The sequence below is a fragment of the Gobio gobio genome (genome assembly GCF_949357685.1).
Source record: "Gobio gobio genome assembly, chromosome: 3".
NCBI classification, from domain to species: domain Eukaryota; kingdom Metazoa; phylum Chordata; class Actinopteri; order Cypriniformes; family Gobionidae; genus Gobio; species Gobio gobio.
The window spans coordinates 16120981-16145379 of record NC_137099.1 but is presented as its reverse complement, the minus strand read 5'-3'; the positions used below and the strand labels follow the sequence as shown (position 1 = coordinate 16145379).

General features: G+C 39.0%; 2 protein-coding genes across 5 annotated transcripts in view; one reads left to right on the top strand and one right to left on the bottom strand.

Annotated features, from left to right (window-relative positions):
• Positions 1–14963, top strand: part of sclt1 (sodium channel and clathrin linker 1) — a 95551-nt gene extending 80588 nt beyond the window's left edge. For all 3 annotated transcript variants that reach the window (XM_079813086.1, XM_079813084.1, XM_079813085.1), the window contains exons 7-22: positions 324–453; positions 2015–2137; positions 2590–2655; positions 3602–3672; positions 3973–4063; positions 4156–4247; positions 5725–5902; positions 6003–6101; positions 7004–7075; positions 7166–7240; positions 7416–7561; positions 7652–7844; positions 10544–10740; positions 11086–11164; positions 11245–11340; positions 14538–14963. In XM_079813086.1, the coding sequence (XP_079669212.1) occupies positions 324–453; positions 2015–2137; positions 2590–2655; positions 3602–3672; positions 3973–4063; positions 4156–4247; positions 5725–5902; positions 6003–6101; positions 7004–7075; positions 7166–7240; positions 7416–7561; positions 7652–7844; positions 10544–10740; positions 11086–11164; positions 11245–11340; positions 14538–14600 (1771 nt within the window). In that variant the 3' untranslated portion in view covers positions 14601–14963. The remainder of the gene's footprint in view (positions 1–323; positions 454–2014; positions 2138–2589; positions 2656–3601; positions 3673–3972; positions 4064–4155; positions 4248–5724; positions 5903–6002; positions 6102–7003; positions 7076–7165; positions 7241–7415; positions 7562–7651; positions 7845–10543; positions 10741–11085; positions 11165–11244; positions 11341–14537) is intronic.
• Positions 14964–15246: 283 nt separating this feature from the next.
• On the bottom strand, positions 15247–24066 carry clta (clathrin, light chain A). 2 transcript variants are annotated; one of them, XM_079811628.1, is made up of 5 exons: positions 23798–24066; positions 21629–21654; positions 19577–19694; positions 19372–19483; positions 15247–15946 (listed from the first exon to the last, which is right to left on the bottom strand). In XM_079811628.1, the coding sequence occupies exons 1-5, from the start codon at positions 23982–23984 to the stop codon at positions 15775–15777; spliced, it is 615 nt and encodes a 204-aa protein (XP_079667754.1). In that variant the 5' UTR covers positions 23985–24066; the 3' UTR covers positions 15247–15774. The 2 variants fall into 2 exon arrangements, with proteins under 2 accessions (XP_079667754.1, XP_079667755.1); XM_079811629.1 differs by having other exon boundaries at positions 15662–15946; positions 21629–21648; positions 23798–24057.
• Positions 24067–24399: the final 333 nt, after the last annotated feature.

Below are 24399 nucleotides of genomic sequence, written 5' to 3'. Positions count from 1 at the left end.
CTGTATTATACATGCCGATAACGGTATCGTTTTCAACGCTTTGTAACCCATTTGAAAAAGTACCCTCACTTTTTCTTGAGTATCGCCACATTTCACATCCCACCCCACCCCCCTAAGGACCACGATTTTAACCAAGGGAGGACACCTAAACACTCCCACTTCAAGCACTGATTAAATGTACTCCTGCCAATCAATTACTAGGACTTAAGTCATGCAAGTCAGCTAATATTTTAGAAAAAAATCAAAGCATGTCTGCAGATAATTCCTGAAGGTTTATGAAGGTTGACCTTTTGCATTAACTGTATATTAATTTTTATTTGCAGGCTTCATGCGGAGCAGAGAACATCTATTGAAAAGCAGCTGCAGTCTCTGTCCACTGGAACAGAAGGAGACGCGGCAGCGGATGCAATCGCCATCAGCAATCTGGAGGAGCAGGTCAAGTGTGCCGTGGAGGTGAATATACAGACCCGCTGCATAACCATCTCTAAACTCCCATGAGTCGGTCTGTGCAGCTATAAACCCACAGGCACTTTCCTGGCCCTGTATTCCGGCTGTCCTCTGACATCTGCGAGGGGTGGTCTGGGGTTATTCTGTCTTTAAAGCTTCGTTCTTTAGTTAATTTGTGATGTGACGACGCAGGTCATGTTGTGCTGAGGGAATCTGTTTTAATCAGCGTGGAGTGCGCTTCATGTGCTCCTGAGGATTACATATCAACACTTGACATTACGGAGTAATGAGATATTAGTGCGTCACTCATCAAGCGCCCCACTTTCAGCCCGACTTTGCACATCTTTGCCCTCCTTTAGGGAGCAGTTCACCAGAATGTCATGCTGCAAATCACATCTAAACCTCTCTAGAGAGCGTGTCAGTTCAAGTCAAGCCTCAAGTGACTTATTTTTGAGTTTGTGGACTTTCCACTTTTTTCAAATTTATATTCACAGTTCTATTTTTTTAATTAAATGAGAATAAAATAATTAGCCATAAATTAAACACCCAGCAAGATTTTTTTAGGCCTCATCATAGAGATGCAGCACAGTTATTATATTATATTATATTATATTATATTATATTATATTATATTATATTATATTATATTATATTATATTATATTATATTATATTAATTATATTATATTATATTATATTGTATTATATTATATTAATTATATTATATTGTATTATATTGTATTATATTGTATTATATTATATTATATTATATTATATTATATTATATTATTATATTATATTATATATTTTACAATTAATGAGATGTGCGTTTAAAATATTCACATTGATTTTGCCAATACAAAATAAGAGAGTCTCTGTGCTAGTTTTCCACTCCTTGTCTTGCAAAAAGAATGAAAGCATTAAGAATAAAATATTTTAATAGCAACTCGGTTTTAAACCTCATTAGCAAAAAAGGGTGCTAGATCTGGGAATATGATTATTCATGCAAATTAGTTTTGCAAACTGTCCATTTTAATGAATCGGTTTGAAGCCAGCAATTCATTTGCATTAATATTCAGGAGTATTCATAGACATTTTACATCTTTAAAAAAAAAGTCAATTTGTAAAATTTAATTCATAAGCATATCCAAAACTTAAAAAAATTATAATTGCTAGTTCAAAACAAATCTCTTGCATTCAGCTGAAGTAAATATTCATGGCAAAATATCATAGTTTCTATAATTAAATTGTGTTTATGAGAGCTATGGTATTTTTTTGCTTCAGAATTTACAGAAACACTGGCAACCTTTATGCGTCTGTCAAAATTACTAAAATGCAAGGAATATGTGTTTGCCCTGCCAATAAATCCCATAACCTTGCCATTGTCAGCTTCATGCTTTATAAGCCCATACTCTGCAAACTATATATCCATTCAGTTCAATTAACGTTGCTTCTGTACTCCACATTAACATCACGTGTCAGATCTCAAAGATATTTAGAGAGTTTTGTCATGAAAGGCCACAATCATAATATGTTTAACCTCCGTTTGTTCTGTGTGTGTCTTTTAGGAGAAAGAACGGGTACTTCAGATGTGGCAGACTGCTTCGCAGGAGTTGGATCGTCTCCAGACCCAATACCAGAGCTCCATGAGTGACGGACAAATGCACGCGGTTGAACGGCAGCACATGCAGGTAGCCAAACTCATATTTGTGTTTACGTACTCGACTCATTTGAATTCTGTCTATTTATATTGCAGGTTTATTTTCAAACTTGACAGGTTTAGCACCTATTTGGTGCACAGACAGCTTTATCTGAATCTCTGTTAAATTTGTTTTTCAATAAACACTTTAATTTTCTCACTTTTTTTCTAGAATATGTAATATGATTATTGGCCACTAGAGGGAAGTGTTTAACTACATGCAGGCACAGTTAACAGAACAAACAGTCCCCCAGCACTTTCATACACTTATACATAAATTAGAAGGCATGCTGAGACGGATTATTTGAATATATGAATTCAATATTAGCTGTTGGCTGTTAAATATTGGCTTAATTATGGCTTGAAGCTTATTATAATTCACATTTATTTAATTATTGAAATACTTTGTCTGTACTCTTACTGTCAATTACTGTGCTGTTTTAGAATCAGCTGGCACAGATTCAACAACACGCACAGAAGCTCCAGCTGGCCAATCAGAAGCTAGAATCGGTAAGACTGCCTCTTTCAATATTTAAACAGTACTGGTTAAAATCTAAATCTACTGTATTTACTTTCCCCAGTTAATGTCTCCTGGTTTATTGTGCATGTTTCATTGTTTTTCCTAATGAAATAATCTTTCACGATGTAATGAAAACTTTATGCGCTTTTTAAATGACTTTCTAAAACTTTCTTGTCTCTCATATCACTTTGCAGCCTCTTTGTTCTCATATAATAAAGCATTACATTTAACATGTCTTAATTTAGCAGACATTCAATCCAAAGCAATTTACACATGAGGAATGTCCATTTATGTATTTATTTGGAAAATAAATCCCTTTAAACCATCTTTATTTTGTGATAATGGCCAAGTGATTGTACATTATTGCTTAAATTATACATCCAGATGGGTAAAATCAAGTCGCTTTTCCCACTCAAAATTCTGTTTTACCTGGAAAATGTGTTTGGATATATAATTTTATTAGTTTGGAAGGGTTTTATTAGTGATATTAGTGCCGTTCGAGAGTTCTGTGTTCAGTCAGTTGTTATGCAATGGTTTTAAAGGGATAATCCTTCCACTGACTTAGTCACACACACACACACACACACACATTTTGTCACATTAGTCAGAACGCCACCTGTTTGCATGAGTGTTGTTCATTGTTCAGCCTTATTTGTGTGTGTGTGTGTGTGTGTGTGTGTGTGTGTGTGTGTGTGTGTGTGTGTGTGTGTGTGTGTGTGTGTGTGCATGTAGTGGTTGTAGAGAAACACAACTCTATTCCTGAATATTTAATGAGCAGTGTAGCTTTCACACACCCAACGTTTTCACACCTATCCCATCTTGACCTCTAAGCAGCCTCCATCCTCTCCTCCGTTTTTCATCTTTGTGAATTTCTTTGAAGTGTGTGTGTTTGGCGTTATGCCCGGTCGGCGTTCATGTCTGTCCTGTCACACTCAGACCAATCAGCAGTTCCTTAAGACGGTGGAGGAACAGAGCAGTGAGCTGGAGGAGTTACGCAGCCAACTCAGGTAGCGTTCCAGATGGCCAACTCTTTATGACTTAACCTTGACTTGAGTTCTCTTTTGCTCATGCGTTTATAATTCAGTCAACTCAGTGTATTTCTCAAGACTGTAGTGCAGTCACATTTACTCCAGAAGATTGAATTTTCTTTACTGTTCTTCTTGAAATACCTCTAAATCATACTGAATTTTAAAGATTGTCCTCTCACTACTATGCTATCAATAAAAAACAGTAAAAAGGTCAGATTTTTTTTAGTACTTTCTAAATAAATTTAATTTCTTTGTGTGTGTTTCTGTATGCTGTTTCAGGCAAGCAAAAGTCGAGCAGAGATCCGCCTCGACTAAAGTGGAGGAGATGACCAGACTCCTGCAGAATGTGCAGGATCAGATGCAGAGGAGGGTGAGAGATGTTGCTATAATTGTCCTTATGTAAGTGTTTTTATCACCCTACTGTGTGTTTTCTAATAATGTCATGTCTGTGTGATGGTGCAGGAAGAGGACGCAGCAGAAGCTCACGGTAGAGAGGAAGCATCTGACCGGAGATTACAGCAACTACAAGGAGCGCTGAACCAGCTAGAGGCCAGGTGAAGTCTATCAATTATGATTTCAGTTAGGGATGCTCATATTGACCGTTTAACCGAAAGTTTGCTGCATGGTTAAAGAAAAATATGCTATATTTGTTAACTCACGGGGAGCGTCGACACGTGCAACCACACGTGCCTAAACAGACATATTTCGCAAAATGAAGCAATAGTAAAGTAGTAAAGTCCTACTGTGTTAGACCATTTCGACAGAAAGGGCGACGAAGTTACTTGCAAAATATGCTACGCGGTATTAAAATACAGCAGTAGTACAAGCTCTTGACTGGTGGATGGCGTTTCCCCGGGGCTGGCCACTCTAGCGAGGCATTATCTCTGTATTCCCCGGGCATCAGTGCTATCTGAGAGGGCACTTTTCTGCCGCGGGTCTAACTGTCAACAGGCTGCGCTCCAGACTAACCCCACACCATGTAGACATGTTACTTAAAAAAAAAAAAGTAACAAAAAAAAGTTTCTCTGTTGTCAGAAACGCTGCAGGTGCATGAAAATTTGATAATGTGTGAACCCAGGTTCTGTTGTTGTTGAGCTGTCCTGTATGCTGCTCTTTGCACGGTAAAATAAACTCAGGGGGAAAAAAAGGGTCACAGACCCTTGTCAATTGTATTTTTATTTAATGCCAATTCAATATTATAATCTTATCAGTTAACAGTTAATTCTCGGATAATGAGCGGCGGTTGTCATCGGGTCATCATTGACCACTAGATTGAAAGGTGTGTTGATGAAGAAACTGTGCTAGTAGTTAGATCTTGTATGTATTATGCACTGGTGTTCAAAATCTTGGGGTCAGTACAATTTTAAATTTAATATATATTTTTTTCAATTCAGCATGGATGTATTAAATAATTCAAAAGAGAGTGTAAAATACATTTTATAATGTTACAAATGATTTTTTTTTTTCAACACCAAATCATCATATTTGAATGATTTCTGAAGGATCGTGTGACAGGAGGAATGATGCTGATATTCAGCTTTGCCATCACAGGAATAAATTGCATTTTTAAATGTAGAATTTAAATAGAAAAGTTATTTTGAATTGTAATAATATTTCACAATATTACTGTTTTACTGCATTTTCAATCAAACAAACGCAGTCTTGGTGAGCATAAGAGACATTTAAAAGTCTTACCGACCTCAGACTTTTAAATGCTAGTGAACATGTGATGTTTTACGCCCTGTTCACACCAAGTCCAAAATGACTAATGGACATGAAAAATATGAAATATTAACCCTAAGTATTTGCTTAAATGTATAAATCATTAAAAAAACTGAATTAAAAAGAGCCTAAAAAAATAGAAAATAAATCAAAAAAACAATGTATTTCAGAATGGAGGGTAGAAAAAGAATAATCTTTTATATTACCTCATTTATTTTTGAAAATAAGAGGAGTTTGAATATATTGTTTCATTTTAATGTTGGAAAATATGGATATGTTGTTTTATTTATGTATTTGTTTGTTTTCCAGACTCAAAGCAGCGACACAGGATTGTGAGTCAGTGCGCAGGAAGCAGACGGAGTGGGAGCGGCAAGTGGGAGAACTGCAGGGTCGCTGCGCCTCTCTGGAAGAGGAGAAGTTTGAAGCCCTCAGTCGCCTCCGCAACTCCATCCAGCTGGCTGAGGAGGCCTCGCTTCAGAGAGAACAGGTCAATCTCCAAATCACAACACCGCACGGGCCCAATACATACTTCTATATGTACCTGACTTCATGTAATCAAAAATGATTTTGTGTGTGTGTTATTGTAGGCTCAGCTGAGGGAGAAACAGAGAGCAGAAGAGCTGGAGAAGATGAAAGACGCCATGAAGCAGCTTATCCAGGATGCTGCCTTGCGCACCAGGAAAGAGGTGATCACAGCCAGGGTTCTTGAACAAATGGAGACAAAAGAATAAGCTGGAGACATCAGGTCTAATCTCAGACAGGTTCAATTAGGCTCTGCTCCAACCCTTGTGAGCCTAATTAGACAATATTTTAGGCATCATGAGGGGCTTTTGCACCAGGTAGTTAATAAGAACTAGCCATCAGGGCGATCCCACAAGAACTACATTTTCCCCTAAACGGCCATTTTCCTGGTTGCATTCACACTGCCAGTAGGAACTCTGAAGTGACGTAAGCCAGCCGACAGCAACTTTGTCAACAACTGTTTTGTGGGCTGCGTGATGACTGAGACGGGAATGTAGATGTATAAGTTATGCGATTGGAAGGGCTAAGAGACTAAATCTATTAGGACAACTTGCAGTGCTACATATCATTTAGGCTAAGAACACAGCGTCACAGACAAAGGTGACAGGTTTTCCATGTTTGTGGAGTAAGTAAATGTAAACTGTGTATTTACATGGCTTTTTAATAATGATGGGTGCCAGTGTTTCATATGGCATGTGTTCAGCCAATCATTGTACACTTCCGTCAAAAGTGTTCCTATAACTAAAATTTGTTCCCAGTGCGATGCGAACACGCCAAAAAGCGGGTATTTCTCCCAATAGTTATAGGAATTATGAAAACGTTCATCCAGTGCAAAAGCCCCGATGGTTCTTAGTCAGAGTAGATAACACATCAAATAGGCTGCAATCCCTGTAGAGCTCTACAGTCAAAAATAGCCTAACTGTTTGCACTGGCAAAGCATGGTTATGGCACAGTGAAGTCGGTGTCATTCTAGTGTTTCGACATCCGTCTAATCTGTGATCACAGTTTGCATATATTGTTTCCATCTTTGAGTGGAGCCTTATAGTTATGAATCTTTTCTTTTTAGGTTGAGAGTGTTCGTAAGCAGTGTAACAATCAGATTCATCGCATGGCTGAGGAGTTATCTGCCCTGCAACTGGTGACACATTCATCATCAGCATATGTACAGATGTGTACAGCAACAACTGTAGCTAATGTATATTAACATATTTCCTATGGTTGTGTGTAGGAATGTGCCGATAAAGAGACACTGATTGAAAGAGCCCATCGCGAGAGAAAAGCTGTGGAAGAGGAGCTGGAAAAGGTGAAAATAAATGCAAATTTTTACTCATACATATATCACAGCAACATACAGCCTTATTGCATTTAATTATCACAGTTAAGTAAAGGAAAATGTACATCCATCCAGTTATCGCAGAACCAACTATATTTACTATATTTAGATGGCTGGATAGCATCAAATTGTGTGTGTGTTGTAGGTCTATAAAGAGGGCCGGGTTGGAGAGCCTGAGATGAGGAAGATGGAGGCTCTCCATCAGAGATGTTTAAATGCAGAACGACTGAAGGATGAAACACAACTCACACTGAACAGCACAAAAAACAAGATGAAGAAGATGGAGATGGAGTGAGAACACACACACGCTCATGAACTAGACAGATGGGCAAATATAAAGGTGCATCATTAATATTTTCTTGACTCTCTGTGCTTGTGCAGGTATTCAGAGGAGCTGTCGCGCTGTCAGGAGGAGGTGCGCAGGCTGCAGTCAGCGCTGACCAGCGCGAGAGAGGAGAGCACAGCCATCAGTGAAGAGAGACTCACACTGCAGCAAGAGAACCAGCAGCTGCACAGAGACATGGAAGCACTCCGCAAGGAGTGTGCACTAGCTCAGAGACGTGCCAAACAACAGGTTACAAACTGCTTTCTCATGACACAAAGCTGTTGTTTGCCTATTAAAGGGTAACTTCGGTGATTTAGCATTAGGCTTTGTATCAGTAGAAACCCGGTACTATATTCAAATTATGGTACTTTCCCCCCTCATATCCCCCCGAGACGAGAGAATTATGCATTTTATTTCTTGAAAAAAAATGTGGCCAGAGGCTAAAGACTACAGCCACTAGATGGAGCTGTTCCGCATTTTATCAACCCGCCCATAGGGGAGAGATCTCACTCACAGAATGTAAGACACAGACGGCCGCACGGACAATCATAATAACGGAGCGCGGTGCAGATTAAAGTGAGTGTTTCAACTTTTCAATGAATTCCTGTGATAGTTTAGCTTCCATATGCGATCAGAAAACGTGCCAGACTGGCGCTTAACGTTACCTCAGTTCTGCTCAGCTCTTCGTGATGAATGAAATCTGACACTGCTGCGTCGGTGCCGTGACTTTCGTTCGGCTCACTCACACTTTATTGAAAAGACACGTTCAGTTTTTAATTGTAGTGTTTATTCTCTAACTGAACAAAATGATTGTATTACTATGAAGATCAAAACAACGGTGAAGTACGGAGTGGCCTCATAGGGCAAGTGCATTCTGGGAGTTGTTGTCTTTCGTCCACATGAGACAAAAATAAATGTTCTGTCTTTTCTCAGTCTAGAAGGCACCAAATTCAAAAATAATTTCACATTTCTACTGCATAAATGACCCAGTTTAAATATAAAGCTAAATGCTAAATCACTGAAGTTACCCTTTAAAGGGATTAAATTATTTACTCACCTTCATGAAATTTTAAACCGGTTTGACTTTATTTCTTTTTTCTTTACTTTTATTTCTTCTGTAGAACACAAAAGATTATATTTTAGTTGGTCTTTCTTTATGTATGTCCACATTGATTTTGGACCCCATCGACATTTATTGTAGTGACAAAAACAGTTCAGAATATTCTTCAGCACATTCTTCAAAATGTATTTTTTGCTCTGCAGAAGAAAAGTATATTTTGGGTGAACTATCCCTTCATGCAATTTTTTAAGGGCTGTGTCATAGAAAACAAAACAAAAAAATGTGTGGTATTGTTTGATGTCACAACCATGAGCACATTAGCATATATCGACCCACATTTATATATTAATAACTAATCAGGGGTGCGTTTCCCAAAAGCATGGTTAGCCAACTATGGTCGCAAGTTTCGTCGTTATCAGCATAGTTCAACGAGTCAGCGTTTCTGAAACCATAGTTCCAACGCAAGGTTGTGTGGTTGGAACGACAGCTCTCGACTTGTGGTTAGAAGCAGTTTCTTGTTTGCATGACACGTGGATTTATTTTGCTCAAGATAAGGATTTATTAATTACGGAGCCCCGCACATGACATGCAGGAAAAAATAGTAGGCTAAATCGTGCTCACGATTTATAAATCGAGGGAACTAATTAGTAAATCATGTGGATGGTTTAGCAAATCAAGGGAACAAAGTAGTAAATTGTGTGCATGATTTATAAATCAAGGGAATGAATTAGTAAATCGCGTGGACGGTTTAGCAAGTCAAGGGAACGAAGTAGTAAATCATCTGCACAATTTAGCAAATCGAGGGAACGAAATAGTAAATTGTGCGCATGATTTATAAATCGAGGGAACGAATTAGTAAATTGTGTGCACAATTTTCTTTTTTTTTCTTGCATGTCATATGCGGGGCTCCGAAATGTAAGTACATTCAGGACATTCAGTACAATCTTTTATTTTGAATATATACAAATGCCATTTATGTATTTTAGTCTGTCAAGAGATTTAAAGCACCATTTTTTTTTTTAAGTGTGCGTATGTGCTCTAGTACATAAGAATGAGCCTATGACTGAATATGGAAATAATAATGAGAAAATGAGAATTAGCCCTCATATGCCATGTCTGTAATTTATAGCAAAAAAATCTACCATTTAATTCAATCTCAAATGGATTCATTAAAGGTAGTTATTACTCCACCACCTGTGTGACATAGTTGAACAACAAATTTGCGACAACACAGTTTTGGGAAACAGTCGTGAGTAGCTTGTTGATTTTTTCAACGATTCATCGTCGTTAAGCAGCGAGTTACGCCATTGTACGGGAAAGGCACCCCTGTATTTTTGGCCCGACTTGATGAACAACAGCGTGAACTACACTCATATGCAGAGGTTAACCAATCATAACATACATCATTTAAATAAAGTCTTTAAAAGGGATAGATCACCCATAAAATTGTCATCTTTTACTCCAAAACACAAATGTCCCTTCGTTGAAAGGTAAAAAATTAGTTTAACGGGTCTTCTGAAGAGACACAATTGCTTTTTCTGATTTAAAATTGGTTTAATTTAGGCAATCAATGTGCATAAAGTACATCAAATATGGTAAACAAAAGTCTTTAGTGGTATATACATATGGGTAAATGGTATAATATGGTACATATGGGTAAATGATGAGAATTTTTATAAAATTTTGGTCAGAACAACAGAGCAAACTGCCTGTTTAATTCTAATGTTCAGAGAGGATAAACAGTGCGAAATAGTGAGGAAAAACTAAACGAGTGGTTTCAGTCTAAAAAACATTATAAATGGACTTCGGGGGGGGGGGGGGGGGGGACTACATTAGCACTAGAAGTGTCAAATATGGCGTCTTTAACAGGTTTTCTTTGCGTGTGTAGGTGTCTTCGATGCAGCAGGAGCTGTGTGTGAAGGAACAGAGTTTGGAGTCCAGGCTGAGAGAGCTGGAGGAGAGCAGTAAAAACTCCAGCGCCGGTTTGACCAGACTGCTGCTCGCTCAACAGAAAACCATCAGCCGCTACAAAGACGAGGCCAAGAACCTCACACAGGCTTTCCAGCAGAAACTCAGCAGCCTCAGGTGAACGCTCAAACACACTTGACGCACACAGATCCCACAGAAGTCTTATTTGCCAAGGCAAGAGTCACTATTACTGTTACTCATATTTAGGGTTTGCGATCTGAACAGAGCACTTAAACTTTAACTCATCCTACATGGATGTGAATGATACCCAGATGACCAGTTTTTAATGTTCATGCAACACTAATGTTTTCATCAAATGTACAAATCTTGCTTTTGGTGAGGGGCATTTCAGCACAGAATCTTTTTATCATTGTATTAAGAAATTAGCTTCCATATAGCCTATTGGTTAAATCTAGATTGCAGCATCGAGAAGGTTCCATTAAATGATTGTGGTCATTGCAGGTCAGAGCTTAACAGACAGAAACAGCGTGTTCAGGAACTGGAGATCCAGATGGAAGCTGATCATCAGAAGATGCTGGAGGTGTGTACTGTACAGTATACTGTAAGTCATAACATTTCTAAGGGGTCTTCAATGAGTAATGTCATTATTTCTACCTCTAGTATGAGAGGCAGGTTTCAGAGCAGCAGGAGAAAAACACACGTCTACAGAGGCGTCTATCTCAGGCAGAGCAACGTGCAGCAAGTGCTTCACAACAGGTATATGTACCATACTGAATATTTACACACTTCCTGCCTATAGAATACAACAGTCTCTGCCCACGTTTTCCATAGCCCGTTCCGAAAGTATTTTTCCCTTAAGGATTTTTAAAAAGTCTTTAAGCCATGAACCAAACCAACCAGCTACGAGGTGTCACAACATGATGGACAAAAAGACAAATGTACAAGATTGTACTCAGGGTGGGAAATTAGCACCCGTCACCAGCCAATGGCGGGTACTTTTTCAAAGTGGCGGGTGACTTTGCCTTGTGTACCAGCCACAGTGGCTGGTGGATTGAATTGAAAAACACATTTTTATTGGTTACTACTTAAAACATCCCTTGTAACGGATTGGGCAGCTTTTGTCAAAGAATGCTGTTGCTAGTAACAATAATGTACTTTTGTCGAGTAACTCATCATTTGATTGGTTTTCAGTGCTGAGCTGATACAGACGAAAACAAAATTATTGGTTAAAAAAATGTGGCGACATATCCCCGGTATTAAGAGGCCCGCCGCGGAGTCAGCATCTTACTCTTGCTACTCATTTTCTGCATTTTCATAGGCCTAATCAACATATGAAATTAAAATAATAATATTATAGGCTAAAATGTAAACAGCCTAACTATGAAACTAAATTGGCTATGGTTTATTTAACCATCTGTCTGACGAAGGTGCCAGCGCGTTCTGATGGATTTTTTTCCTTTATGACAACAGAATATTACAGATAAGTGCAAAACATCATTATAAACTATAAACTGTCTACTTTTATTTGTGTACACTTACAATACCAACAAAGGCAGAATATAAATCACTTTTAAAGAGGCTGCTTTCGTATTTTCTACATGTTTACAATTTTTTTTTTTATTACAAATGCAATAGTTTATTATTATTTACTTATTTTTTTTAGAAACCCAGGGTAAAGAGGAGCATGGTTTTACCTGTGTCTACCATGATCTTACAGTTAAACTATAAATACAATGTCATTATTAAGGATAATTCAACAAAACCGCTTTAAAGCCTGGATCCCATGAATTAAGGACAACTTTTTCCTCTTTAAATGTTTTATGGACTTTTTATTAGTTCTAATGAAATTTAACTAAATGTTATTTCAATGAGAGCCTCATGAAAGATAGATTTCAGTGTCTTACATAAACATGGTGACCCATACTTGGAATTTGTGCTCTGCATTTAACTAATCCAAGTGCACACACACAGTAGTGAACACACACACCGTGAACACATACCCGGAGCAGTGGGCAGCCATTTTTGCTGTTGCGCCCGGGGAGCAGTTGGGGGTTCAGTGCCTTGCTCAAGGGTCTAACCTCAGTCATGGTATTGAGGGTGGAGGAGAGCGCTGGTTATTCACTGCCCCACCGACAATTCCTGCCGGACCTGAGACTTCGAACCTGCAACCTTCCGGTTACAAGTCCGACTAACCATTAGGCCACGACTGCCCCCACATACGACTGTGTGTGTCTCCTTTAAATGCAAATGAGCTGCTGCTCCCCACCCCAGAGGACGGAGCCTTCACAGCTCGTGAACACGCAAATGAAAACTGAAACATGATACATCTGTTGGGTTTTGATGATCATCTCTATTGCTGACACGCTCATGTGACATTGCAGTTCCTCGTCATCATGAAATATTCTCGTCTGCATGCGTTTTATCGAGAGCGATATCACTCTCAACTTGAGCACACACCCCCGACGCATGCGCACAGAGAGCTGGATGTCGGTGCATCCTAGACAAGTTCTCTTTCATGTGTTGTTGCATTTAAACTGTCAAATGCTCGAAAGGTTATGTCAGGAACTCACAAAGTTCACATGAAAACAGTTGGTTATGTCTGTGTGTGCACATATGCAGCAAGTACAGAAATCCCGTGTGTATAATAGATCTGTGTGTGTACTAAAGTGTGTGTACTAAAGTGAAAGCAGTGTAATATACAGTACCTGCTTCTATATATACTGTTAATATGAATCAAACAACAAAAGGAAATCACTCACTGCTCTTGACTGAATGAACTTTAGTAGCTTTAATAAGAACACATTTCTTACTTGAAGGCTGCTGTTAAATGCTCTGGCGAGGAGATAAACATGGCGGACTGTGTACTGCTCTCTGAGGGTGGGGTCTATGCTAATACGGCAGTGTCCATCAACATTTGTGGGGGCCTGTAAAATGTGACATCACATTGCCCAGAATCTGCTTATGATTTATGGGAATTTAACCAAAAAAGGTAGTGGGTGAATTTTTACCATTTATAGGTGGTTGTGTACACACACTGCCAACACACATTTATGTTCAAACACCATGTGACTTTGAATGTGGCATGGTTGTTGTTGCCAGACTGAGCTTGTCTATTTCAGAAACTGATGATCTATTGGGATTTTCATCCACAACCAACTCTAAGGTTTACTGGGAATGGTCAAAAAAAAAAGAGAACATATCCAGTGAGGGCAGTTCTGTGGCCAAAAATGCCTTTCTGATGCCAGAGGTCCGAGGAGAATGGCCAGACTGGTTCAGGCAGATCGAAAGGCAACAGTAATTAAAAAACAAAAAACACTTGTTACAACCGAGGTCTGCAGATGAACATCTCTGAACATGTTGAACCTTAAAGAGGGATGGGCTACTTTAGCAGAAGATTACACCGGGGTGGCACTCCGGAGTGGGGTGCCACTCCTGTCAGCTAAGAACAGGGCTGGTGGTGGTGTAATGGTGTGGGGGATATTTTCTTGGCATGCTTTTGGCTCCTTAGTACCAAATGATCATTGTTTTAACGTCACAGCCTACTTAAGTATTGTTGCTGATCATGTCCATCTTCTGATGGCTACTTCCAGCAGGAGGATAATGCGCCATGCCACAAAGCTAAAATCATCTCAAACTGGTTTCTTGAACAAGACAGTGAGTTCACTATACTCAGTCACCAGATCTCAATCATAGAGCACTTTAGGGATTGCGGTTTGCAGCTGACGAATTAGCAGCAATTTGTTGAATCTATATCAAGACGAATTAAAGCAGTTCTGAAGCCAAAAGGGGGTCCAACCCAGTACAAGAAAGGTGTATGTAATAAAGTGGCCAGTAAGTGTATATAGAAAGTTATTTTATGTTTATATATTTGTATGCAATTTTTACTTCAACCAACTGTTGCTGCTGGACAACGGGTGCACAGAACCTACTCTAAACTGCTATTTCTGTTTCAGCTGAATGTGATGTCACAACGGAGAAAAGCTGCATCCATGATGGATCTTGAGACTTTATCATAGATCAACAGCAACTGTTTTTTGTCACATCTTCTAATAAGAAGCAACCTGATCAGTTTTTCACTGGGCTTATCACTGAGTGGCAAGGGCTTTTATTCCTCATGTGCTCATTTGATAATTATTGTAATAAAGAGAGGTTGATGGAATCACAGCACTTTTTTTCTTGGTGAATGTAATATCATGTAGGCTTTTGTTTCAAATATGCTTTAAATTGTATTACCAAGCCAGTTTTTTTAAAATTGCCAGTGAAACAAATGTTTTAAACATTTAATACAGATGATTTTATGGTCTTCCTAGAACATATTTTGTCCTGGTTAGCTTGTGCCATTGTAAGATTTGAGCAATAAATGCAATAATTTATACCACATGGCTGTTAAATGTTTGATTGCATTGGTTCACAGCCGTTCTAAGGTGTGCAATTAGTTTTCATTGTAGTTGCAGGCAGGTCTTAACCACATTACAGTTCCATATCACTCTATTATTTATAGAAGACAAAGGTCATTTCAAAGACCCTTGCAGCCTACTACAGCGCAAGCTTTCAAGGGGGCCTCAAAATGACAATTTAAAACAACCTGCATATACGATAAATAAGTACATTAAAGCTAAATAAGTACATTGGTAATTTCCCCCCACAAAATAACACACATTTAACATTTGAAATGTGTTTAATCATATTGAAACAGAATGGACAACATGAGGTGACATTTTACTGGGGTACAGCTCCGTTCATCAACAACTTGTGCCATAATCTCACAATGAAGTGTAAAGGACCGGTCTTTATGTACATAGTTACACACACACAGGCTATATCCACCATCTGTATACAACATACACAAGACAATTAGTACTGTATTCCCAAAACATCTGGGGAAGGAAATGCATAGATAGTGTCACAATGCCACACACTCTGTCTACATGGAAAAATGAACATGAAATTTGGTCCTTAAAATAGACACCAAAAATAAAAACAATCTGAACATTGTTATATATTTGTATATATTTATAGATGGAATATATATATAGATATACCTACATCATATTATGTAATAATATAATATAGATTATTTATATATGGAAATTGAGCTCAAAGCCATTAGGATGGGACCACAAAGGAATCAATGTTGTGAAACCCAATGGCTGCTGGAACTTGTGGTTTTGCGGACTCCAGAGGCAGAGCTCAGCGGACGAGAGGGGCCTGTTTAAGGGAGATGAGGACCGAACGCATGCGGGAGACGTCCTTGGCCTGCTTGCTGGACTTGGGGTTGAAATCGCAAAGGCGCGCCACACGCTCCCATTCTGTGCCGGGGCTGTTCTCGTCAAGCTCCGACACCATGGCTTCCTCAGCCGCCCTGCCGACGAGAAACCACAAAATCAGCTTCGGACAGAAGCCAGAAACACTCTCAGACACGTCCCACTTAAGCACACAAATCGCTGACCTCCATAATGCCTCAAGAACTGCGAGAATTTTTACATCATAAATTGACTTAACAGCATAGGTATTGAAAGCTTCTAAAACAATGGTTGAAATGTTGTTTCGCAAGGTGCTTTGTTAGGAGGTAAGAGGCAAGTGTACCAAAGCAGCAGTGTCTGGGTGAAAAACAATGGTTATTTCCATCCAACAATACATTCATAAAGAGACATTCTTCAGGTGACCACATCCAAAACAGATGGTAGTTTGAGCATCATGCCCCCAACCCACCATTACCAGAACTAGTCTTGATCTTGAAGGCAGGAAAAGGTTCCAGAACAGCCACAATCAAATTTTGCAGCGATTCAGTTGGTTAAAACAATTTGTTGTACTTTGAGAGTCCTTGTACTGTGGGACATTCCTCATCTCTTGGCGGTCAGAGGAATGTCAAGGAGTCGCGTACGCTAATGAGCCTTCAACGCAGCGATTGACAGGCCAATTAGCTTATTTTAACCACTAAATCTTTGTGCAAAGGCTGAACGTGCCATGCGTGGGCAGTGACCAAAAGCGGGGCCTTCTGCTGAGCATGGGGCAACTAAACCAAGTTTCTGGCAAGCCAAAACGCTAAAGAGCTCTTAACATAGAAATCTGCGGAGAGCTTTTTGAGACCATATTCGACTATTCCCGTTTCCTCCCGGCCCATTACCAACCCTTTCCGCTGCCGTGGACTCAGTCCAGTAGAGTTGCATTAGCCTCTTCACTATCACACAGTATACACAGCAAAATGGGTATGAAAAGCCAATGAGGTAAATCACGGTCACAATCAACTACATCAACGTACAGGACTAGTGCACCAACACATCACCACAAAAGGACATCCAGAATCTTAACTTTAGCAGAAACATGTTGATAATAAAGACAGCAATTCATTGGTGTATAACTTTGCAATAAGTGCTGTTTGTTCCCTGAGCATATTTGGTTCTCTTGTCTTTATTTTTCTTTTTCTTTTTTTACTTAACTGGTCTAGGCGGTAGCAAGGATGGTTAATGTGAGTGCTTAAAGGTGCATAGAGAAAAGAAAAACAAGGAGAAACAGATCACAAGTCAGATATATAGAAAACCAAAAGAAATGAGATTTATGCAGATGACCAAAGCAGGCATGCACTGTTCAAAACCCAAGTCATCTTAGGAGTGCTTCTATGTGCGCTTAGCTTGCAGCCATCATTGATGTGTGTGCCGCTTGCGGCGTTCGGCGATCTCAACTGGCGCTTCAGTTGAGAGACATTTACCAAGCAAAAGAAAAGCAGCTAACACTAGTTTACACTAGTTCTGCAGAATAGGCAGAAGCGGTAAGAGGTCCATGATGAATATGAGGGCTGCAGAACTAAGAGGACAGTTACAGTTCTAGCCTGGGACAGCTTTGCTCAACCTAGGCACACCGTACTCTACAATACTCCCTCTAACAGAAGCAACTACGTGTCCAGCCCAAGTGCCAGCCGTGGGATAAAGGTGCACAGAGTCTTGGTTTAAAAAAAATCTATTCAAATCACTCCATTTTGAGACTGACACTGGCCATATATAGCTGACATTGACCAATTCTGTTAATCTTCCTTTGTAATAATATAATAATGGAATAAAACAATACTAATATTAATAAACATTTCTATAACTTACATTGAAAGGAATTAGCTAGTGCACCTTTAAGAATAAATGAAAAATATGCAAATATATCAGACCATAAGAGTTAGAAATCATTAGATGTACATTTGTATTTTTAGCAATTATATTACTGGCTGGTTTACTATTGGTTGGCTTTGAGACGTAGTTGCTTAGAAAGTCACTACGGCTGTATTACAGATACACTACTACTGCACTAAACAGCGCTACTATAATCAATCTCAATTAATAATAATGTTAGACAGTAAATAACAATAAATAATCTCACAATTTATATAAATGCTTAGACATCATATCTTGAACGTAAACAAAATGCAGACAAATTGTGACAAATGCACGACAAAAAAAATGGGTTCATATAAACTTTTTAGAAATGACCATGAACAAATATTAATAAGAATAACAAAATAAATGAGTAAGACAAATGAGAAATGACTAAATGGGCAAGACGGATATAAAATGTGCTTTGTAACTTAAACATAAGGGGGAATGCGGAGATGGACAGCATGCATAGTGTGCAGAATTATTTGTCCAATTAGTCTTCAACAAAAAACTATCACCCTGGTTTGAAATATGAAGTTATCTAAGTATTTGGTTAGAAATGTGTCAGAAAGTTATGAAAAAAGATGAGATGCAGGAGAATGAGTTAATGAGAAATGCATGTGAAAAGAAAGGATGTTAGTTTAGCAACATACACATAACCAATCAGATCAGCGAAGGGTTGTTTGTAGAAATCCTCATCCAGCACCCTGGGAGTCCCAGAGGAGAGCAGCGAAGCAGGAGAGAACAGAGAGAGTGGTAAAAAGGAGAAAAATAACACTCATACAGAGCAGTGTTACCATACCAGTGTTAACACCAGGCCAAGTACATACAAGTGGACAACGCGGCACACGAGAGTGAAAGACAGAGACAAACAGGACAAATAAACAGACAACCATTTCACATTTAGAGGAAAGATATACAGAAAGAGGTTTAAGACGACATTTTTATTTGTACCAAAACATACTTGAAACTTTCACTGGGACTGAATGGGAAAGCACAAAACATGCACTTGAAGCTAAAATAGAACACTTTACTTTTGAATCACTCGTGTTCTTTTTACAAAAACAAATTGAATCCTATTTAGCACGACTAATTGTAAAGTTCAATCAAATGCTTCCCTGAAGCGGGAAGAGCTTTGTTCTAATAGCTGAATACAACATTTGGTGCCAATCATAGATCTAGCAACTTCTTCGGATTGGACCAGACATGATCATGTGACCAAAACACAGCAGAAGTGTCACATGATCATTCAAACGGTCAGACACTAAATTCTGGCTTTTCACGGTTCTCATATAATTAGCGTCGCAACATCACAAAATTATTACTATTACGATGGGATCAATATGAACAGTTTACTCAAAAATGGTCATGAATCATTTATTCACTCTCAAGTTATTCCAAATATGTATGAGATGTTATGAATGTTTCCTACACATAAAAGAAAGCAAAAAAAAGTACATCCATTTTAGGTTGACCTATTCTTTAAGTAACTGAATATTTGCCCTTTTTTATACACTGTGACCCAGCATACACCTTGCCGTCGAGTACGATGGAGGAGCTGTGCACTTTCTAGTGCTTCTGTAACCAGACGGCAAAAGACAGAAAGGCCTCACTTCTAGATTTCACCTGCTCGAACAGTGTCGTGTACCTGTTGTTCACTTTGGTCTTCTCCAGCTGCTCGTTCTGCCTGGTGTGCCACTCCTCCAGCTCCAGCTTTGCCTTCTCCTTCCACTCTACCTCCTGCTTACGCGAGTTAGCGTCTGAAAAACAGCAGAGAGCGGGATATATCAGTCAGCCATAAATGAAAGGTTTCACAATCTTAAGAAGAACGTCCATGTGTTTGCTCAAGTTACCAAGCTGCTCCAGCCTCTCTTGCTGCTCCTCTCTCCACTTCCTCAAGCTCTCCGGCTCGGCCTGCAACCGATCGACACTGGAGATGGCCGCATACACGTCTGAAGGACCATTACTCTCCTACAAAGCACACGCAGCAAAAATTAGGAGTCCAAACAACAACAAAAATCGCAGTAGACCATTTCATTTACACACTTCTTTAGTGTGGATCAGTGATTCATCAATTATTTTAATGAAATATTTGATATACTTAAAATGGAAACACCAATCAGGCATAACATTGTGAGGTGGGGCCTCCATGGATCGGACTTGTTTTTCTTGTCCAAGTCAACACCTCAAACCATTCCTGAACTATTTTTGCTTTGTGGCAGGGCGCATTATCCCGCTGAAATAGACTACAGCCACCAGGGAATACCGTTTCCATGAAAGGGTGTACATGGCCTGCAACAATGCTTAGGTAGGTGGTAAATTCTTCCTATAGTGCATTCTGGTGCCAGGTGTTCCCCAGGTAAGTGACGCACATGCACCTAGCCATCCACGTGATGTAAAAGAAAATGTGATTCTTCAGACCAGGCCACCTTTCTTCCATTGCTCCGTGATCCAGTTCTGATGCCCACTGTTGGCGCTTTCAGCGGTGGACAGGGGTCAGCATGGGCACCCTAACTGGTCTGCGGCTATGCAGCCCCATTTGCAACAAACTGCAATGGACTGTGTATTCTGACACCTTTCCATCTGAACCAGCATTAACGTCTTAAACAATATGAGCTACAGTAGCTCATCTGTTTGATTGGACTACACGGCCTTCACTCCCCACGTGCATCAATGGGTCTTGGCCACCCATGAACCTGTCGCCGGTTCACCACTGTTCCTTCCTTGTACCACTTTTGATACGTTTGGGAACACCCCACACGAGCTGTAGTTTTGGAGATGATCTGACCCAGTCATCTAGCCATCACAATTTGGCCCTTCTTAAACTCACTCAAATCCTTACGCTTGCCCATTTTTCCTGCTTCTAACACATCAACTATAAGGACAAAATGTTCACTTGCTGCCTAATATATCCCACCCACTAACAGGTGCCGTGAAGAAACGAAAATCAGTGTTATTCACTTCACCTGTCAGTGGTCATGATGTTATGCCTGATCGGTGTAAAACTGGCTTGTTAAAATATGAGTGACTAAAAAAAATGGGCCTTCACTATCCAGCTCACAGGCCAAGTTAATGCCTGACATTACGTCAAAAATTCATTCAAGAATCATTTAAATTGAATGCGTGTTACTGTATAATATTTGACATCTGGCTTTATGATTTATATAATATGATACAGAAGAATATGGAGGAAAAATATGCAATTTGGTTGTTGATATTTAAATGCCCAAAAAGTAAGATGAAATTCTGAAAGACTGTAATGTAAATCATTATATTTTTTATAACAATATTTCATATAAATATCAATCACTCTATTCTATCAGTCACTATATGTCTCCCAACATGTCTTAGTGATATTAAAAACCTAAATTGGTTCAGTCCAGTAAATGTTCATCTTGAAATATCTCAAACAATATAAAAGTAATTGTACATTAACTTGATAAAAATCATTAAAGATTTCAGAGCAAGACACATTGGACATGGACATTTTCACAATTTTTCGCTTAGTAAAAAAAGTATGAACTATCAATCAGAGGGCAGAAGGCACGTAGTAGAAAGTCTACAACAGATTATTTAGTGGCCTTAGAAATTCTGCATCAAATATGAAACTCTCTGCTTTATAGGGGTAATAAAGCCATTTAATATTGGCTAAATATACACACATCAGCTTCCAGCGATTTAGAACCAGTGCTTAAAAAGGAATCAAAAGTTTAAAGCAAGTCTAGATTTAGATGTAGTCTTTTGTGCTGTTGTAATGCACACTGTGTGTCTTATTGTGCATCAACAGACAACCTTACAGTCTTTGCAATGAAAACGGCAAAATCAAAAGCATTCAACTACTATGTCATAATATTAACAGATTGTGAGTTTGATGGAATACAGGCAAGGAGTCTTCAAGGTCTTACCCCATGCAGATCTCCATTCACTGCTCCTGCCAAGAAAAAAGAAAAACATGGATGTGTTAAATACAGCCATCATTGTCTAGTCGATTTTTAATGCATCTCATACAGTTATTCTGTATGAATTATCCTCAGGATAGTCGTTGAGTGAAAAATGCATTGCAAGGCTATTTAGCCTTCCTGTAGCTCTAACAGTAGAGCATGACACTAACAATGTCATGGTCATGGGCTCACTTCCCAGGGTATGCATGAATTGGGGGTAATAAAAAAAAAAACCTTGAATGCAATGCAAGTTACTTTGGATAAAAGCACCTGCCAAATAAAAGAGCATTCAAGTATTAAAGGGACAGTAGTTAATTTGCAGTATTGTGTTGTCCATAACATAGCTTTACTTTAGTGTTGAATTCATGGACAGGATATAGCCTTTCCTCGTGCCTAAGTCTCTGGTTTTGCTGACTTCTTTTCCTTTCTTTCTGAATCAGTGAAAAACATTATGGAACATTTCTTCACTAGAAGTGATTTGATCACATTTCGTTGAGCAATACATACTTTCCATATAAGCAGTAATAAATCAAAAGGTGCAAATCAATTTTTAACCCAAGACATTACGATCAGACGTTATGCAGGCCTGACTTTCAACACACTTCAACACACACTACACTGTACTTCCAAGACCTAAGTTAGACTGTGCCTTTGTGCCAGTGAAACAACATCCCCATCATAATTTATTCAAACCTGAAACATTCAAGCCGACGGCCAGTAAAAAGGGAATACCAGACACTTCTGTTCACTGGTAATATTCTCCTTGTTGTAATTAAACTACATTAAGAGCAAGATATATATTTAATTTCAAAATGCATACTGCTTTTTTAACCATAGAACATGGTGTTGGTGTAACAAAAAATATACTAATTTCAGTCATTGTCTGGTTTCAAATTAATTAGAAAAGGTACCATTATAGTTTAGGTACCTGTGGAGATTCATTCAGCTGTAAGATGCTTGTGATAGAAACCTAAATAGCCTAAATGCCTGCCTAAATAATACACTTAATTAATAGATGAATAAATAATATGTATACATTGAATTCAATGCAAGTCGTACTGGATAATGGCATATACAAAATGTGTAAATGTAATTTTGGGCATCACAGGTGCGTTTGAAACAAGTGTATTCGATTAATTGATTTTTATGCTTCACATCTGAGTTCAAATGAGTTCGTTCTTTGGCATCACAAACACTTTTGAATCTTTTTGGGCATCATATGAGAGTTCGAATTAATAATTTCTCACCATTACGGGCACTTCGAATTTAATATTTCTAGTACAGGTGCATTCCAATGCAAGCATTTATGGCCATTTATAGCCGCGTTCCAACCTTTGAATCAAACATTTTTGGACATAATTATGAGCGTTGTAATCATTCGTTTTCCTGGATCACGATGCGTATATCAACGCATTTTTTTTCTCCCACATTTAAACAACCAATAACGTTCGAAGGCGTCTTTGAAGCCCTAAAATGCGGTCTTAAAATGTGCATTTCACTAGATTTCGGGGCAGCAGTCTATATAAAAGATGCTTGGACACTCCAGTATAAGGACTAACTGTTAAAGGAACTGAACACACACAGCCTTCATTCCAAAGGTCATTGTATAATATAAACCCCATTAGCGCTAAAGGAACTGGAATTTCGCTGATACAATCAGTACCAGAGTAAAAAAATCTAGACAAAAGAAAAACGATAAATGTGTGTTTCCAACAAACAAACAAAAAATCTATATTTAAAAAACAAATAAAATCACGATTAAACCGTTGCGAGGTCTAGTGCAGGGAGTCTCATAAAGAGCCGAGTTAACAACAGATAACGCCATTTTCCTGCTTCCTTTAACTAACGTTACCAGTAGGTAAACCATTAGGACATTTAAACGGCTAACATTATTTGGAAGCATCTTTGGCAGTGTTGTCTATATAAATAGCGCAGTATTATTTACACACACACACACACACACACACACACACAAACACACACACACAGAGAGAGAGTTCATATTCATATAGAGCTCTGAATGAAGGCTAGCTGGCTAACAAGCGAATAAAACAGTAATTTGCTTAAATGTTTTTGTCGGTTATAAGAATATAACGAGGGTTTTTTTTTATTATTATTGTCGTGTAAACACACCGTCCTGGTCTTGGCTCAGGGATGAAGGCACATCTCCGCTGTCCAGGATGCTGAAGCCCTCGTCATTTTCGATGCCCGCGATCTCACTCTCTTGCTGGGCCAGAAATGCTGCCGCGGGGTCCTCGTCTGCCCCCACGCCGTTTCCTGCGCTTCCTTGGGGGGCACTGAGCATATCAAAATCGTCCATGGCTCGCTAAATGTGTTTAGAGTGAGAAGAACTGAAAAACACAAATCACCCTGCTGTCTTCCTCGTCGACGACTCCAATGTCAGCGGGGGAGGTGGCTAAGAGTGAAAGGGCCTGAATGAAACGAGGCTCGGCCAATCAGAGTTGTGTATTTTTGATCGGCAGTTCTACTCTCCATACAAATGACGAGGAGCTCAGTCGTCGACCAATGAAATGACTAAACCGTTGCTGTGCGAGTCCCGTGACCAACAGCGTGCCGTGACCATAGGTCCTGATAGGGCGTTGCAGCAATATGGGATTGCATACGTATCATTATGAATATAAAAAGGCTTTATCTTGAAAAACTGACAATGTAGTGTCCTTCACAGACAGACTCGTGCTGGATCTTTAAGGTCAATTGAGAGCAAGAGTGTCATT